Source organism: Pieris brassicae, chromosome 3 (assembly GCF_905147105.1).
Source record: "Pieris brassicae chromosome 3, ilPieBrab1.1, whole genome shotgun sequence".
NCBI lineage: Eukaryota > Metazoa > Arthropoda > Insecta > Lepidoptera > Pieridae > Pieris > Pieris brassicae.
The window spans coordinates 20,087,762-20,104,331 of record NC_059667.1 but is presented as its reverse complement, the minus strand read 5'-3'; the positions used below and the strand labels follow the sequence as shown (position 1 = coordinate 20,104,331).

General features: G+C 32.3%; 1 protein-coding gene across 3 annotated transcripts; it reads right to left on the bottom strand.

Moving 5' to 3' along the window:
- Positions 1-9,664: 9,664 nt before the first annotated feature.
- Positions 9,665-16,451, bottom strand: LOC123707450 (nucleolar protein 9). Of its 3 annotated transcripts, none has more exons than XM_045657499.1 (8): positions 16,135-16,451; positions 15,298-15,548; positions 14,335-15,166; positions 13,109-13,262; positions 12,544-12,672; positions 11,810-11,971; positions 10,443-10,598; positions 9,665-9,912 (listed from the first exon to the last, which is right to left on the bottom strand). In XM_045657499.1, exons 2-8 carry the CDS (start codon positions 15,512-15,514, stop codon positions 9,670-9,672), a joined length of 1,893 nt encoding a protein of 630 aa, XP_045513455.1. In that variant the 5' UTR covers positions 15,515-15,548; positions 16,135-16,451; the 3' UTR covers positions 9,665-9,669. The 3 variants fall into 3 exon arrangements, with proteins under 3 accessions (XP_045513455.1, XP_045513457.1, XP_045513456.1); XM_045657501.1 differs by lacking the exon at positions 16,135-16,451 and adding an exon at positions 15,992-16,121; XM_045657500.1 differs by lacking the exon at positions 16,135-16,451 and adding an exon at positions 15,662-15,979.
- Between the last annotated feature and the right edge of the window lie 119 nt (positions 16,452-16,570).

Genomic DNA, 16,570 nt, shown 5'->3' with positions numbered 1-16,570 from the left:
AAACATAAATAATCCTTTTTCGTTTAAGAGATTTAAAAATAAATTACTTTAAATCTCTTAATGCGTTTGAATAGTTAAAAAGTGTATATTTTTTTTTAATTTTGGTGTAAATTTTTTCCTACAATTATTCGAATGCCATTTTTTCTTAAAACTAAAGCTGTGTAAATTTTTTTTTAGTTTGAGCACGTTTGACGCAATATTAATAAATTGACGTATTATAATGTTAGAAAAAGCAAAACACACTGGCATTAAATAATGGTACGATTTTTTTTTTCATAGATAATATCTAAGATAAATTAAGTCGTTTTATTTTTATCTGTGAACGTAGTCATTTTTTTTTCTTTTGACAGTTTTAATAATAAATTTTATAATATTAATATATACTTAGGATGCATTCTTCATAGTGCCATAAGTTTAGGATTTTGTGATTATGTAAATATTTCTTACTAATTGCTTGTTAAATATTAAATACATAGATTAGGTATATTTCTAATAATTTCCTCATTTAATTGTATGTGCAATATTAGTGTTTAGTAAAATTTATTTATGTGTATAAAACTTCATTCCGAGTCATTTCGACGAATAATTTATTGAAATAAAGATGTATAAAATTAAATTTGTTTTTTTTATTCTTGTTCATTGTTTTGTTCTGTGCAATGGTTGACTCTGCTACAGTTTTTATTTAACACAATAAATATCGCTTTTAAGACCTGGCTTAAAATTGTCCACTCTGTTTTCTGGATCATTCTCTTTATAGGCAAGTAGCTTTACATGCTTGGGAATTTGTAGGTGAAATTGTTCTTAGGCGTGACGGTTTCTTCGCGGCGATTTCTATATCCGTAAGTACACAGCTGGAATTCGAAAACATCTACTTAGTTGGGCTCAGATACATATTTTTACAAGATGGCACGTCAGCGCCACAATAACGCACTTGATGTCTGGATGGGCCTACACTCCGAGCGCTTGGCTAGCCAAGGCTGCTCTGGCCCAAAAGGCAGGCCCTCGGGGTATGCCAAAGCATTCAGCTTGTTACAAAGACTTTTAAGAGACTCAATGTCACTTTATCTTTTAGAATAGTCAATGTCCTCTAAAACTGGCCCTAATTTTAAGTCTAAAGGGATGAGGGCCAGTCTTCCACGGTATATTTTTAAAAAAGTGTATTGCTGAGAGGTTTCACAACAGGATATAAGATTGTATCTTGCTACACTTTGGCTGAAGTTGTCACTAATTTTTCACGAAAATGTAGTTTTGTGACACGCTCCACCGAACCATCACTGACACAGGATGACGACCAAGCTGTACCTTTCCAAACACATGAGCAACTTCTTTAGAACTGTGAGCGTACACTATATATTTACAGGACAAAAGGTGAATTCGAAAGATAGTAAGGATTGATTTTGGGTATGTCATGTGTATCGACGATAAGCACCGAGCTTCAGGTCTTGTTTTATATCAGGCGACAGAGTCCTAGCGAAGTGGGACCGACGAAGTTGTATCTATTGATAGTACAATATACGAACGTACGGCTGATACTACGCTTTTGAAGTGTCTGGAATTTGACCGTTGGATCCTTATTTCTTTAACACCCCAATCCATATAGTAATTTGGTAATGAACACGAAAAAATATGTAAAATGGCGCAAAATCGTAAGAAGTTTTCAAAATAATATACTTGTTCCAAATTCAAAATAATTTGAAGAAAATATAAGTTTTAATGTAACAGTATTTATGGCCAGACTAGTTACATGGTTTTTCGTTATAAAAACTATACATAGGTTGAACGTTAGAACATTAGACTTAATGCAAAAGATTTGCATAATTACATGTAGTTATATAGATGTGGTGATACAATCTAAGTATATGTTTGATTATTATTTTATTATTCCCTTTAAAGTAAATTAATTTTCTTAGAATTACTAGTATATTAAACAACTCCACATTCTACATGAGAAACAAAAGACTAAGGGCATGATTCATAGTCCAACTGAGTGCTTAGTCCCTCGTGTCAAATCCAATACGGGCTTTGTAGAGACTTACGGGAGTAATTCTGAATCTTACCCATAAGTGCATGTAGCCCAAGATGTATGTTCAGTTATGTATGTTTGATGGTTAATGTAGGTTACGGAGCCCTGATATGTTTCAGCAACATTGTTTATATATTTAAACATGGAAGAGACCAATGGACGTAAAGGCTTGAACTTCTTGTAGTCTAATGTTTGAGGCTTAAGGCTATATTACACCGGGATAATACTGTGCGGCATTGCAGCATGCCACATGGCCGCATGCTACAAAGTCAAAAATGTCGCGCATTGTGGCAACACCTTGCGAAATGCATACTATCGTAGCTTCGTCAAAATAGTTTGAAGGTTATGTTTTTGTTTGTTTGCTCATGGAGTGGTGTAACGAAAAGTGTGTTTGTTTTGAATATATCATAATTTAGACCACGGATTATGCATTTCAATTTAATAGATTATATATATATACACATATATAATCTGTAATATGTACGTATCCATATATCAAAGGCCTTACTTAAAATCAGTGAGTGACGCCAAATTAACACTACGCTCTACAATATTTTTTTTGTTCGTTACTTATGAATTGTAAAACATTTTATTTTTTTCTAAACATTGCTACTAGTATCAACAATCCGCGCATTACTATAGGACATCGTAAAGCCATATTACCTTGTAAGTAAAGCAACGTAGAAATCGCAATTATTTTGTGCCTGTCATCTGTTTTGATACAGAAACATTACATTTAGCCTCCAGGTATACTTTGCCGTCACTTAACATGATAGACCTTTGTTACGTCTCTTAAGCTGTCCAGAATATTTTCACAACTTAAACGGGATATTCTTTGAAGTCACGAGCCACAAGTCGTGAAGGTTGCGTTACGATAAGTTTAAATCTTTGGTTATCAGCCTTCTCTTTTTTATATGGTAGGGGACAAGCGATGGAACATTCATAAAAACAGCTGCCTCAGCCCATGGACAGATATGTTAGTAGGTATGACGCCAGCCTTTCAGAGAGGAAATACCTATATGGAAAGATCTCCATTAATAGTTGATTCCACAGCTAGCAAAAAAACACTCAGAGAAGCAGACTGTGTAAGACTTCCAGCCTTCCTTCCATCGAGGTGCGAATTAAACCTGAAATTATTTCGACTCTATGGGTAGATGTATCAATTTATTTTATTCATTACTGTTTTCTTCGTAGGTTAATCCTAATATTGATATTATTTAAAAAAAAACTAGATAATTACGGTAATAGTAAAAAGTAAATCAATTCAAATGTACTGTTTGAACTATGATGCTAATCAGTATTTTTGTAAATACAATTTGAAAGAAACAAACAGAGGTTAGAATGAGACACACATACACACACTCACCCACAGACACACCCTCGCATACACCCAAAAAACTTTATTTGTACTAACTTCTCACTAGTTGACTGTTTTGTTTTGTTTTCTTCCCTTATTTAAAACATTAAATTTGTTTGCCTACCCATATATGTACAAGTATGTACTTTTTGTTACCACTTATGACTTTCCTGTGGAATGGAAGCATGGTTATCCATATCACAGGTTCTTACCTACCCTTTGGAAACTAGTCTCCCAATACCTTCTTAACTATAATCTTATTGTTTACTGTAAATGTTACATGGGAGAAAATAAATAAATAATTATTATTACACAGATGAGCAAACTTATAAATTTTCTGTAAATTTGTATCTCTTTGCGAACGTTGACACGTGGAAATCCCAACTGTACTTGCATTATCTAACTCTTAAAAGTAAAAATTCATACATCGCATTTACGAAACAGTCACGTCGGCCACACTACACCTTTGAATATCAAAGTGAATGATCACAAAGGGCTGCTTGCGGTTACAACCAGTTTGCCCATGGGCTGTCAACTGACAGATAACTTGACAGATATCTTTTAGATAACTGACGCTGTTTGATCAAAGGACGAAAAAATAGCAGGCGTGTTGAATGAGAACCAGCGCTTTTGCACTCGAAACGAGTTATGTATATGAAACACGTTATTATGTAAAATAAGTTTTATTAAATAAGAAATTCATATAATTTTGAAAGAAAATGCATTATTTTTATTATTAAAGTCATCTTAAATGAAATACTCGTTGTCACACCTCCCTTGGATTACGAGCCCCGATGTAAAATAGTTCGTCTAGTATGGAAAGTAGAGCTAAGCGTAAAATATAGAAAGTAAATAATCGTAAGTAACATTAATAAAAAGTAAACCACAATTTAATATAACTGATATTCTTTCATGAAACACTATACATAACAAAAATCAAAAAGATATTCTAAAAAACATAACGCAAAAGTATTCGTCTACCACTTAGTTGTGTCGCCTTACGTTTAATAAGAAGAGGCATGGTTGCAACCAACGCTGCACTCACCTCAGGCGTAATTGACTCCAAGACAGCCAAGAGTTTAATCTTTAAGTCGCTCTTCGATCTTAATGGATTTTTACGGAGAACTTTTTTCATTTTCTACCATATGGTTTTCGATCGGTGACACGTCCGCGCTGTTAGATGGCTATTCGATTGTGTGACGGAATAGAGGGCAGTAAATTCTCTTCCAAACGGTTTTGATACCTTGCAACATTGATAGAACCATCCACAAACTGCATACCACCAACACCTTGTGCAGACATGCAGCCCCATATCATAAGACACGTCGGAAATTTAGCGTTTGAGACAATCAGTAGGAAATGCCTCATTTTTGTTCCGAATCACTTTTTTCCTTTCATCACCGACTCTCACTTCAAATTTGGATTCTTCACTCCAAATGATACTACGCCACTGATCGGAAGTCCAATTTAAATGATAACGAGCAAACTTTAACCTCTTTTTCTTTTCTACAGTAGTCAACAGTGGTTTCTCCTTTTAAACCATAATTTTTAGGACTCTTGCAAATATCAACTCTCAGACCTCAGACTCAAGACCTCTTCGTGAATCATGTCCTTCCCTTGCACCGTGAGTTCTCCACCTCGAGCGCGACGATTTTTTTTGATAATTTTCTTCAGGATTCTGTTTTCTACTGCACTTGTGATGCGTGGTCGACCAGTTTTCTTCAAACAAGAAGTCATTCTATTGTTTTTATAGTGCTGAATGATAGATTAGTTTGTAGACCTTGTAGTACCAAGTCTTTAGATATTTAGTAACTTGATTAGCCAACATCGACCCCACAAACTTCACTTTCGAAGCTCTTTACTCACGGGTTTGCCACGACCCATTATTATTTGAAATTTTCAGAATTTATATTGTCTCAGTTGACAAATGACATAGAATTACTTTTACAAATATAAATTATGCAACATAATTGTACAAACAAGGACTAATCTCATTTAACTCACCGATAGACGAACTATTTTGCTTATAACTTCATCGAATTTAAAACAGTATATGTATAAATTTAAAAAGCCAAAATAGTTTATTGGTTCATAATTAAAAAATGGCATAAGTAACGCGACATGTGATAGTAGAACAGCTTAATATTTTATAAACGAGTAGATATACAAAAATAATTTAGTTAATAATGAAATCTCTCAACAAATTTCACACTAGACGAACTATTTTGCATCGGGGGTCGTAGTAATATCTGGCTATGAACCGGCAAAGATTTACGTGGAAAACCAGCCAGCATTAACAATATCACTCGGCTAGGGCGACCTTATTTAACACAATGTTTCATGATATACAATTATAGTAGGTTAAAATTTTCTAAATTAATCAGGGAATGAAACCATGGTTACCTGTAGGTATGATTTGTAAATTGATTCGTATTTCTACTTCTATCGTCATCACGTCAGGCGCATGAGTCAATTAGCCGGTAGTGCACCGACTGACGTCAACTCTCCACCATACAGCCAAATTACCTTTCATGTGTCTACGATTTCTGTATTTGTGGGATTCTGTCCGATTAGCCAATTATTAGGAAATAAAACGGTCAATACAAGTCATGTACTGTTTATCCAAAAAAATATGACATTATGGTTACAACAATTTTTAGAATTAAATCATGTTTATTTTACAACAAAAATATTTTCCATTTTGTAAGTATATTTTTTTAAAAATAATAACACGCAAAGGCATACTATTAAGAAATGTGAGAAAATTGCAGTAAATTTTAGCACTCATGCTTTGCGTATGGTCACAATAGTGTCCACGTCGCGGGCAGCCACACAAAAGTCCTCGAAGCAGCACTGAGGTTTAATCATAACCCGTCAGCGCTCGCGAAGGATTGCATTTGAAGGGTTGCAATTGAAAACTTGACCACGATCTTTGAGAAGTGAGGCCGGAGTTTCTGCGGCAAGTGGACTTGTCGAAATTTGAATATATGCTCATTTAAATTAGCTATAAAATAGATCAAGAAAACTTGTAAAGGATTAGTTAAAGTTAAACTAATGTTTCCACATTTAATATTTCACATTATTCACATAAATAAAACCCTAATCTTAAATTATATTTTTTCTACAAAAATGTAACCCCTTAAGTTCCTATGGATATAATTAAAAGTAAATACATATTATAATATATAATAATATAACAAAGTTTTCCTTGAATCATGATACATGTTACGTAGTAAAATGTAAAATATCATCTTATTTTAATACAGCGACTTCCTATTTCCTGTTGAACTTTGAGTAGATAAATCTTTAAGGCCGTGCATTTTGGTATGCTTAAGAATGACTTTAGAGCACAAATCGATTTTATGTGTTTTAGTATTGACTAACACGCACATTGGTGCGAGCAAGTCGCATGGGCTATAATGACCGTGACAATGTAATTCCTAAAACTCGTACTCATAAAACTAAATTTTATAATTCCTCTACAGTGCAAAGTATCCTGCTTTGGAATACTCCTTGATATTAATCGAATTCAGTCTCTAAATTTATTTCAGTATATCCTATATCAGCATTTCTCTTCTACCTTGTAATTAAATATATATTAATTCTGAATCAGTAATGTTAAGATTAGCTTTTACTTTTTTAGATTTAGTGATTGTACCATTATAGTGTTACTTGTAACATTCTTGTTGATTTACTTATACACTTCTTGGACTTTAACCTTAAAAGGTATTTCTTTTTCCTTATATTTTATTTGCCTGTATGAAGTCATGTGTTAGCGATAAGACCCGTTGCCTAACAATTTGTGTTATCTATTTTATATGTATGTTTAACAAAGTTAAAAAAAAATATGTTACTCTTTGCTTATATCTATCTATATGAATAACGTTATGTTTGATTGTGCTGATCCAAAACGATGAATTTTCTTAAAAAATTAGGGTTAATAATATTAAGTGTATATTTTGGTAACGATAAGTGTATTGATATTTCTCTTATCGGTCCTTATTGATTGAAAACAAAAACAAAAACTTCTTAATCGACGAAACTTGACACGAAAACCACAACAAAATAGTCTTACGCTGAGTAACACCAGTTAACAAATGCGGTTGTGTTAAAGTAATTAAAACATTTAGCATAAAATAACAAAAATTATATCCACTTTGTACCTGTGATAAGCATTCTCAATTTGCGAATGTATGATAAACTAAATGTAACAAACAAGAAAATTCGACATTGCGTCCTTAATCACACTACGGGCTTGTTTAGTGTTTTCTTTATTTAGAAACATTGAAGCACTTTTGGCCGGTAAGCCCTTGCTCGTGCTTGTCTAAGTAGGTTTTATATACTTAAGAAGAGCAAAGTGGAGGCAATCCGACAAACAGGTCACCCAACTTGTTTGAATCACGGCCACACTCATGATTCAGTCCTAAGTAATCATCAGTCATGAACACTACAGTAAGTTGTTTTTACGATTACATTCTCTATTTGTATTGTATTATGTATTATATTGTAATGTAACTTTCTATTTGACAAAATATTATTGATTGACTTTTTCCTTAAAAATGCGTCATTAAAAAAAAACAATAAATGATAGCCTAAAGAAAGTTGTAGTTTGGATACCGCAGTTGTTGAGTATCCCATCGTATTATTTTAGTTAAAATAGAAAGTGGAAACTGCATAACATTAAAAGCTCAATATAAGCAAAAACAGACAACGGCCGTATGAGCTTGAAGAAAGAAATGTATAATTCTAAACAAAATCGTAGGAAATTGCAAGTTGGAGATAACATTATGTTTGCGTTTGCGGGAGTTCACTCCAATCTGTCCTGTAGCGCACAAACAAAACGTAACATTATTGGTCACGCAAATGGCTCATTCAATACAATCATTGGTCATAAATTCAAAGGAATTCCGAGGAACCAAAAACGTGTAGACTCTGAAAGACTTCTTTTTTCTGTTATATGTTTCCTAGTTAAGGGACTTATAAGCATCGTTCTTTGTCTTAAGTTTACTTAATACTTATGGCTTAGTAAATATTAAAATGAGTTCACCACCGTTATGCTTAGTTATTGTTTAACATAATACTATTTGCAGATTGCATTCCTTGTGCTCGGCCTTGTTGTTCTGGCGACGTGTGCGCCCAGAACAAAGGACTCGGACAGCTTACACCTAGCTAGACGATCACCACAATATATTAAGGGAAATGTTCCTGGAGTAAAAGGTAGACGATATTCCTGACATTATAACTAAATGTTATTTAATTCGTTGTTTTCAAGCATTTTATTGACAACTATGATTGAAAACATCAGTTTAATATTTTGAGTCCAAACGGAGCAACTGTCGATTTTTTGACACTTTTTTTATGGTCAGATATGTAGTAGTAATTATTTCAGGTACTATAAACCTTGCTCAACTAATCACTTTATATAATATTGAAATTTGAAACCTATTTTTATTTTTAACAATTTAATGTTCGTAAAATTTTGGTTTTTCAATTCAGGAAATTCACGTACACCACCAAATATATCCCTCCGAAAAGGTGAATACATGTGTGGAAATAAAGTGTGTAAGCTTCAACCCGGAGAGATTCCTAAAGGATGTGATGGAATTTGTCAATATAGAGTTTAAAAATAATATTGTTTTATTCTTGAATCATATAGATCATACAATGTCTTCTTTTCGTAAGACGAACAAAATTGAATTATATTGTTACTGATTCCCTTATCACGATATTAAAAAAATAGTACAATAAGCCCAACGCAAGCATACAGCAAGTGAGTAAACACTATACATTAATGTAAGTAAAAAAAGCCAATGTAGGTAAAATAAAATAAACATATGTTTATTATGGAACATAAGATACAAGTATCACTTATTCCACGTCATTAAATTTAAATAAGTAGATCCCTACTAATCGGCAAAGAAGACAGAGGCTGTAGGCCGAGAGAATTTTAAAATAACAAATCATCAAACACTTATTTCAAAACAAATAAAATTAATTAGAAGTAGCCCGTCTAGCACTAGTCCCAAGTCCTTTTATCAACTTGATAATGTACGTACAATATAATGCAATTTATGTTCTAGTACTATACTTGCCAAAGGTGCCGTATTGTGCCGAATAAAGCTCTGAACATCAAAATAATTAAATGCTATTTACATAAATCAACCGTCAGTCTAGGAAACTATTTCCAGATGGTGCTGTCTTGTATGCAGTAAATTTAATAAATGGAAATAAAAGGTTTAGATTGGTATTATTATTTTTATTAAGTATATAAATGAAACAATGTATCAATTTAATCAGCTTTATTATCACACTTCTTTAAATGACTTTGTTCCCATTTGTTCTGTGACAATTTGAAACCAGCGACATCTAGTTTCGTCGCAATCAAACGTCCAAAGTTTGTGCTATTCAGAAGATTGCTCTTTTCCGACAATTCCGCCATTATCTTAACCTTTTGCTCGTTAGAGGCCGACTCGTAGATTTTTTCGAAGGCCCTTGAACCATGCTGTGACATTGCTAATGTTTGGTAGCAACCCTGGAATATTATTTAGAATGAAACGTTGATGACTTGGCCTAACATTAAAACTAATTTATCACATTAAAAATTCTTAATTTAAATATAAATAAAAATGGTGAACATTAAAACTAATTTATCACATTTAAATTCTTTATTTAAATATAAATAAAAATGGTGAACATTAAAACTAATTTATCACATTTAAATTCTTAATTTAAATATAAATAAAAATGGTGAACATTAAAACTAATTTATCACATTTAAATTCTTAATTTAAATATAAATAAAAATGGTCGTCACGTCAAGTACTTTTTTTTAACTTTATTCCATGTTTTAATTGTTTATTCGCCAAGTTTATTTAACTTAAAAACATGTTAGTACATGATTTGTTTTATTTACACAGTTACACAGTACTAAGTTAATATTTATTTATCTAAACAAATTAATAACCTAAAAATAGTTTCAATGTGTGTTTAATACGACATTTTATTTATGAAAAGAATAACAAAAGGAAACAATACAACCTGTTTATTACCTTAATCAATTACCTTAAGTTTCCATATAAGCTTATCCCGTGCCTTTACTCCAACAAACGGTCCCTTACAAAAGGCATCAGCAACGTGACATCCCTTTGCCTCACTAAATATATATAGAAGACTCTCCGATTGAAGCTCCAATATGCTTTGAACTGCTTTCGTTGGTCGCTGGAAGAATATTGTTTATTATTCAAATTAGCTATCTGGTTAATAATATTGTGGTCGTATCACAGCTTAAACGGAATTAAGGAAAAAAATAATTTTAAATAATTTCAGACGCGCTTGATGTTGATGACAGGTCAACAGCTGTCGGATCAGCTTATATAAACAAAACGGCTTTACCGGATTTAAAGGCCAATTTATTATCAACTACAAAGGCTTGATTTTATTATAACAAACACAGCTACATCGGGCTCGATTAAGTTAAGATTTAAAAACAGAGAATGAAACTAAAAGGCACTTAAGTATAAACCTTACAATTCAATTAGACTTCTTGGTTATAAGGAATTAGGGTTAAGTAGGCAGAATATGAAAAATAATTCTAAGCAAATCGCCGACTTGCAATGTACTAAGTTTAAATATTGTTATTTTATGGGTGTGGAGAAAAAATAAAATTGGCGATCGTAGAATATAATTTAAAATAAATTTAGCATTTAACTGATTTCATCAACTACCAAACCAAGTTTTTTATTTATTTATACTATGAGCTGTGTGATGTTTTTTTATGTTTTATCACAAACCATTGTATTTAGCAAATATAAGTTATTTATTTATTAACACTTTGTTACCTTTAACATATATACATAAAATGTGTATGTGTACTAGAATACACACGTAAGATGTGAAACTTCTTTATGACCTTATTTTTCTAAAAATGATCTACTGTATGCACTTTTACAGTAATTGGTTAAATAAAGTTAAATTAGATACAGCTTAACTAAAGGCTTTTATTATCATAGACATGAATATAAATAATACAATTATTTCATTTTTATTTACCTTATTACAACTAAGATTATTACACAATTTCATTAATTGTAATAGAATTATTACTATCATTGTTATCGTTATTATATATTTTTGTAATCAATGGCTTCGAATCTCTTCGAATCAAGCGTGGTAGGGGCAAGAAAAAGATGGATAGATGGAAAAACTGGTTACATAAGTTATTAGGCAACTGTTAGCCTTATCGTCAACAAGCGATTTCTTCCATGCAACCCTAGTATAGAAAAATAACAAAAGAAAGACTTACCAGAAGTGCATAATTAATTAACAAAAAAGAACATAAAATAACATGTAACACTTAATAAAACTAAACTAAAAGCTAAAAATAATAGTATGTATTAACAAAAATGTAAAATTAAAATAAATTTTAGTACCTGGAAATCGAGTACGGTCTGAAGTATTACAGAGCCATGTATGTTAATGAAAAATCCCTGAGTGGATATTTCCACGTTACCCCCAAGCGGAACCAGGCGTAGACATTGTAGTGCAAAGTGCTTTTGATTGTCTTCTATACAGTTTAGAGATTTCTCTAAAGTCTGAAAAAATAAATTATTTAATAAAGATACTAGAATTAAAACCAATTTTTCAGTTATGCCAAAAAGGAAGCTCAGTTATTGTTGGAGTCTTTATGACAAGACCTCAATGCTTATAGTAAAATAGCCAATTGGGTATAGTGCTGGGATATATAATGTCAAAAATATTTCTTACATAGCAATGGAACCTTTACAAAACCTGTTTTGTTTTTATTATAAAAATTAACAATGGAAGATTCACTCCTTTCATTTCATACTTAACACATAGTAGTTGATTTTAATGAAAATTTTGTGAAACTGATACAAAGTGTCTATGGTCAAAATATTTTATGACTAGCCTTATGGTACTGTAGATTTGTAACAAATTGAAATTTGTACTTTCTATTAGCAATTTTATAAACTATATTTCTATACTTCCACTAAGGAACAGATGTAAAATCTCAGATTGTGTACATAATAATTTGTATATGTATTTTTGCTTTATATAAAGAAATGCAATAATGATAATAAATCTATTTAAAAATTATTTTGTATGAATATGTATGTTAAAAATTGTTAAATACTACATAAGTTACCTGTATAAACTGTGCTTGTCTGGCTTTTATTCTTAGGCAAGCTTTGGCCAGTGCCACAAGGACACCAGTGTTACCGCAAGCAAGTAGGGTGTCGAACTTGCTTGAGAGCTCATCAAACATTGGTTCAAACTAAAAGACATGGGTTTTTATATAGAATTATTGATTTGTTTTGTGACTTAGAATTTTAAATGAGAATTTGTATATATGAATCTGATATTTCTGATAATCAATTTCTAAACCATAATTAGAAACATTAAAACACAAATAAGGCCATTAAAGTCCAAGTAAAATTGTATAAACAAACAAAAGTATTGTAGTAGTAGTAGACTGTACAATAACTACACAAATAATAATAATAACATTACAAATAAATATAATTACTTAATTGGACATGTACAAAATTTACTTTCTATACTCTTACTAAAGTAAAATACTAATACTAAGTAAATAACAAAAAGTCATTATCTTTGGTAAGATTATTCATACAATATATGATATGGAAAAAAGACTACTATTTTAATTACATATATAATTTTAAAAAATAAGCAATTTAATTGTTTATTACCTCCTCTTTAATCTGACAGTTGTCTATGAGTCGTTGTACTGTAAAATTAAGCATGGGCATAGCCGCTAGCTGACCTAGGCGATTTATGAAACACTTTGCATATATTTGTGTATATGTCTTCTTCTTAACTACAAATAGCGCCGCTTCTAATAGCCTGTAAATACAAAATTATGTAATGTTATTGTGATTGTGTCTCTGAGCAGTGTTGGCCTAGTGGCTTCAGCAAGCGACTCTCACCCCTGAGGTCGTAGGTTCGATCCCCGGCTGTGCACCAAAGGATTTACTTTCTATATTCTCATTTCACATTAGCGCGCACGGTGAAGGAAAACACCGTGAAGAAACCGGCTTGCCTTAGACCCAACAAGTCGACGGCGTCCGTCAGGCACAGAAGGCTGATAACCTACTTGCCTGTTCGATTAATAAATAATCATGAAACAGATACAAAATCTGAGGCCCAGACCTAAAGGTTGTAGCGTCATTGATTTATTTTTTATTGTGAGTTTCTGACATCGAGAGCTGTAAAGAACTCAAAACAGAAAGTTACATTTAACATATTTATTAGTCATGAACTAAAGGTATAACAATAAACCATTTAATAAACTAATAAATGTTAAGTCCGGTCAATTTAGACAAAATTAGTGGTCAAATAAGAAAAAACCAGAGAGCAAAATATTGGTGGAGACATTTACCATTACAAATAAAGTTTTAAAATCATCATTGATCTTATATATGTTAAAGTTCAAAATTTTCTCGAAAATGATAAGTTTTATCAAAATCTCTCTAACCAACATGATTGTTGAAGTAGTCTTTCAAGAGTATGAATGTGATTACAATATCTAAAGAAATCAAAACAATAGTTAATCCAATAATTCCGGAGAGGCAATTTTTGATATTGCAATAGGCATTTTTGTTATTTTAAATGTCTATACTGACCCAACTACTAACACATGACGTACATAGCAAACAGCATCTTTGTAGTATGTGTAAATATGCTATCATTAAAATTAAATTTATTTTTTAAATAGTAAACTCCATTCAAAATTTATAAATTACTTAAAAGCTCAAAAATCTCAAGTCAGGAAACAGTGCTAGTTACTACAATGACTAATTATCTTAATTTACCTAAATAAGTTAAATTAACATAATTTTAAGTACATGTCTCCCTCCTGTATAGTTCCATACCATACTCATTCTTAAAAACACTTACATACATAACAAAGACTAACCTTACAGCTGGTTCAGATTCAAAGACAGGTGGTAAATTACTTCCTTGTAAGGGTTGCTCTTCGCCATCTTTCTCCTCTTTTTTTTCTTCATCAGCATTGCCCACCCAGCCCTCTGGTACAAAACTTTCATCCATCAATTTATCAACCAAGTTCTTTGTCAACTTTTTATCTACATTTTTTAAGGCATACAGCAATACTTGTAAAAGTCCAGATGTCAAATTTTCATAAGCCATGTCTTTAAATTGTGGCCAAGATGATAATCTATTTGCAAAGTCCATAACTATTTCCTTAAACTCTTCTGGTACTACTTTGTAAGTCATGTGTGTTAAATGTGGTGGTATTCCTTTTTTGTCCTGCACTGTTTCCTTGAATAGATTAACTTTTGGTTTTTCACCTGGGAGTAGAGTGATACCACTTAAACATTTCAATGCACTACGCAATATATGATTTGCATACTGATCCCAAACAAAATCTTCTAAATTATTAAGAGCATATTTACATATCTTTAATGTAAATTCGTGACATGCTTTAATATGCTCTTCAGAGTATTTGTCGTCCTTTTTAGACTTCTTAACTGGGGGTTCATCAGTTTCTTGAAGGTGTTCTGTTGCTCGAGCACATGACACACGTAATAATGTTTCAATCACATGGCTTGAGAAGTTGTCAGCAGATAATTTTCGAAGTTCAGGGGATAAGATTTCAATAAATCTCTCTAAATCTTCAGATGAAGAGTATGGTAACAATAGCTCCACAAGACGACATCCAAGTTGATTTCCAACCACATTTATTTCTTCACCTTTAGTTCGCTCCAGAACATTTCTCACTAAGGCCGCTGCAATATTAACAATTATTTCTTTATTATTCTTTATCAGGAATGGTTAAATTATTAAAAAATAACCATGTTTTTTTTATTTTTGGAGGTTACACAATAATTTTACTTATACTATAAATAAAAATACATACCTCGCTCATCCGGATCCTGTATGCCTTCTTTAATGACATCTAAAATACCTACAAAATACTGATACAGTTCTTCAGGAATTTGAGTACCACGACCAAGTTGTCCTTTTTTAGCGTATTTCTTTGCGTTAGAAATAAAATTCTTACGCTTCTTCCGCTGTCTTTTTTTGTTTTCGTTGCTTTGTTGTGCTTCTTCGCCCATTTCTATAGCTTTATACATTTATCGTAAGGAATAAGCGATAAAATGTGCAGTCCTAAAATGTAAACAAAATCACGCTTAAATGTTAGGTTATATTTATCTATTGTAAGCACTGTCAAGTGTCAAATACCAATTATTAATTGTATAGAAATACCGACAATCACACACCTGACAGCACAACTTGAAGTTTAAATGTTTTTTCTTTGTCCATGGTCTCAAAGTTTAAGTTTTCCCGCCTAATTTAAAATTAAACGAAGATAAAAAACTTATTACTCAAAGGACACTTCGTAAAATCTAATTTTAAAGGGGCTCGTGTTTCGCTATCTTTCCTTTTTTGAACCTTATAGAAACGGAACCACAAATGCATGTCATTTTCGCTTTCGAATAGAAAATTTTATCAATGAATGGAAATCGGTAAGTAAGTGGTCCTCACAACTAAATAAGGTTATAAAGTACTTAATGAAACTGGAAGAAAAAAGGTGCTGCTCTTGCTCCGACCTAAAGGTTCACTGACTGGCTGAGGGCGGCCGTTAAGGTCGACGATATAATATATATGTTTGTAGCCGAAGATTGTAGGTGTACAAAACCAACTAGTAAATCCGCGGCTCATATTTATAATTAACAAGATCCTTCCATTTGACCTTAATCAATGAAGAGCCGTTTGAATCATCAACGACCAATCCCTCTCAGAGCAGCTTGATCACTCACTAGAGATGTAAAGTCACTGTGCATCTTCTATCGTTTTTACCATGGAGAGTGTTCAAAGGAGTTGTTTTAATTAATCCTGAATCCTGAAACAGCTAAGTTTCATTATCGGACGGCAGAATACGATATTCCACCCGTATCACCTCGACGTCCGTCGTTCCACAACTAAGCGTGTTTAAGGCAGTATTTGCCGCGCACCTCCTCTATGTGGAACCAGCTGCCCACTGAAGTAATTCCGAACCAATTCGACTAAGGATCCTTCAAGAAAAGAGCGTACCAATTCTTAAAAGACCGACAAAGCACTCGCGAGCCCTCTGGCATTGAGAGTATCCATGGGCGGTACCTATCACTTAGCATCAGATGAGACTCCTG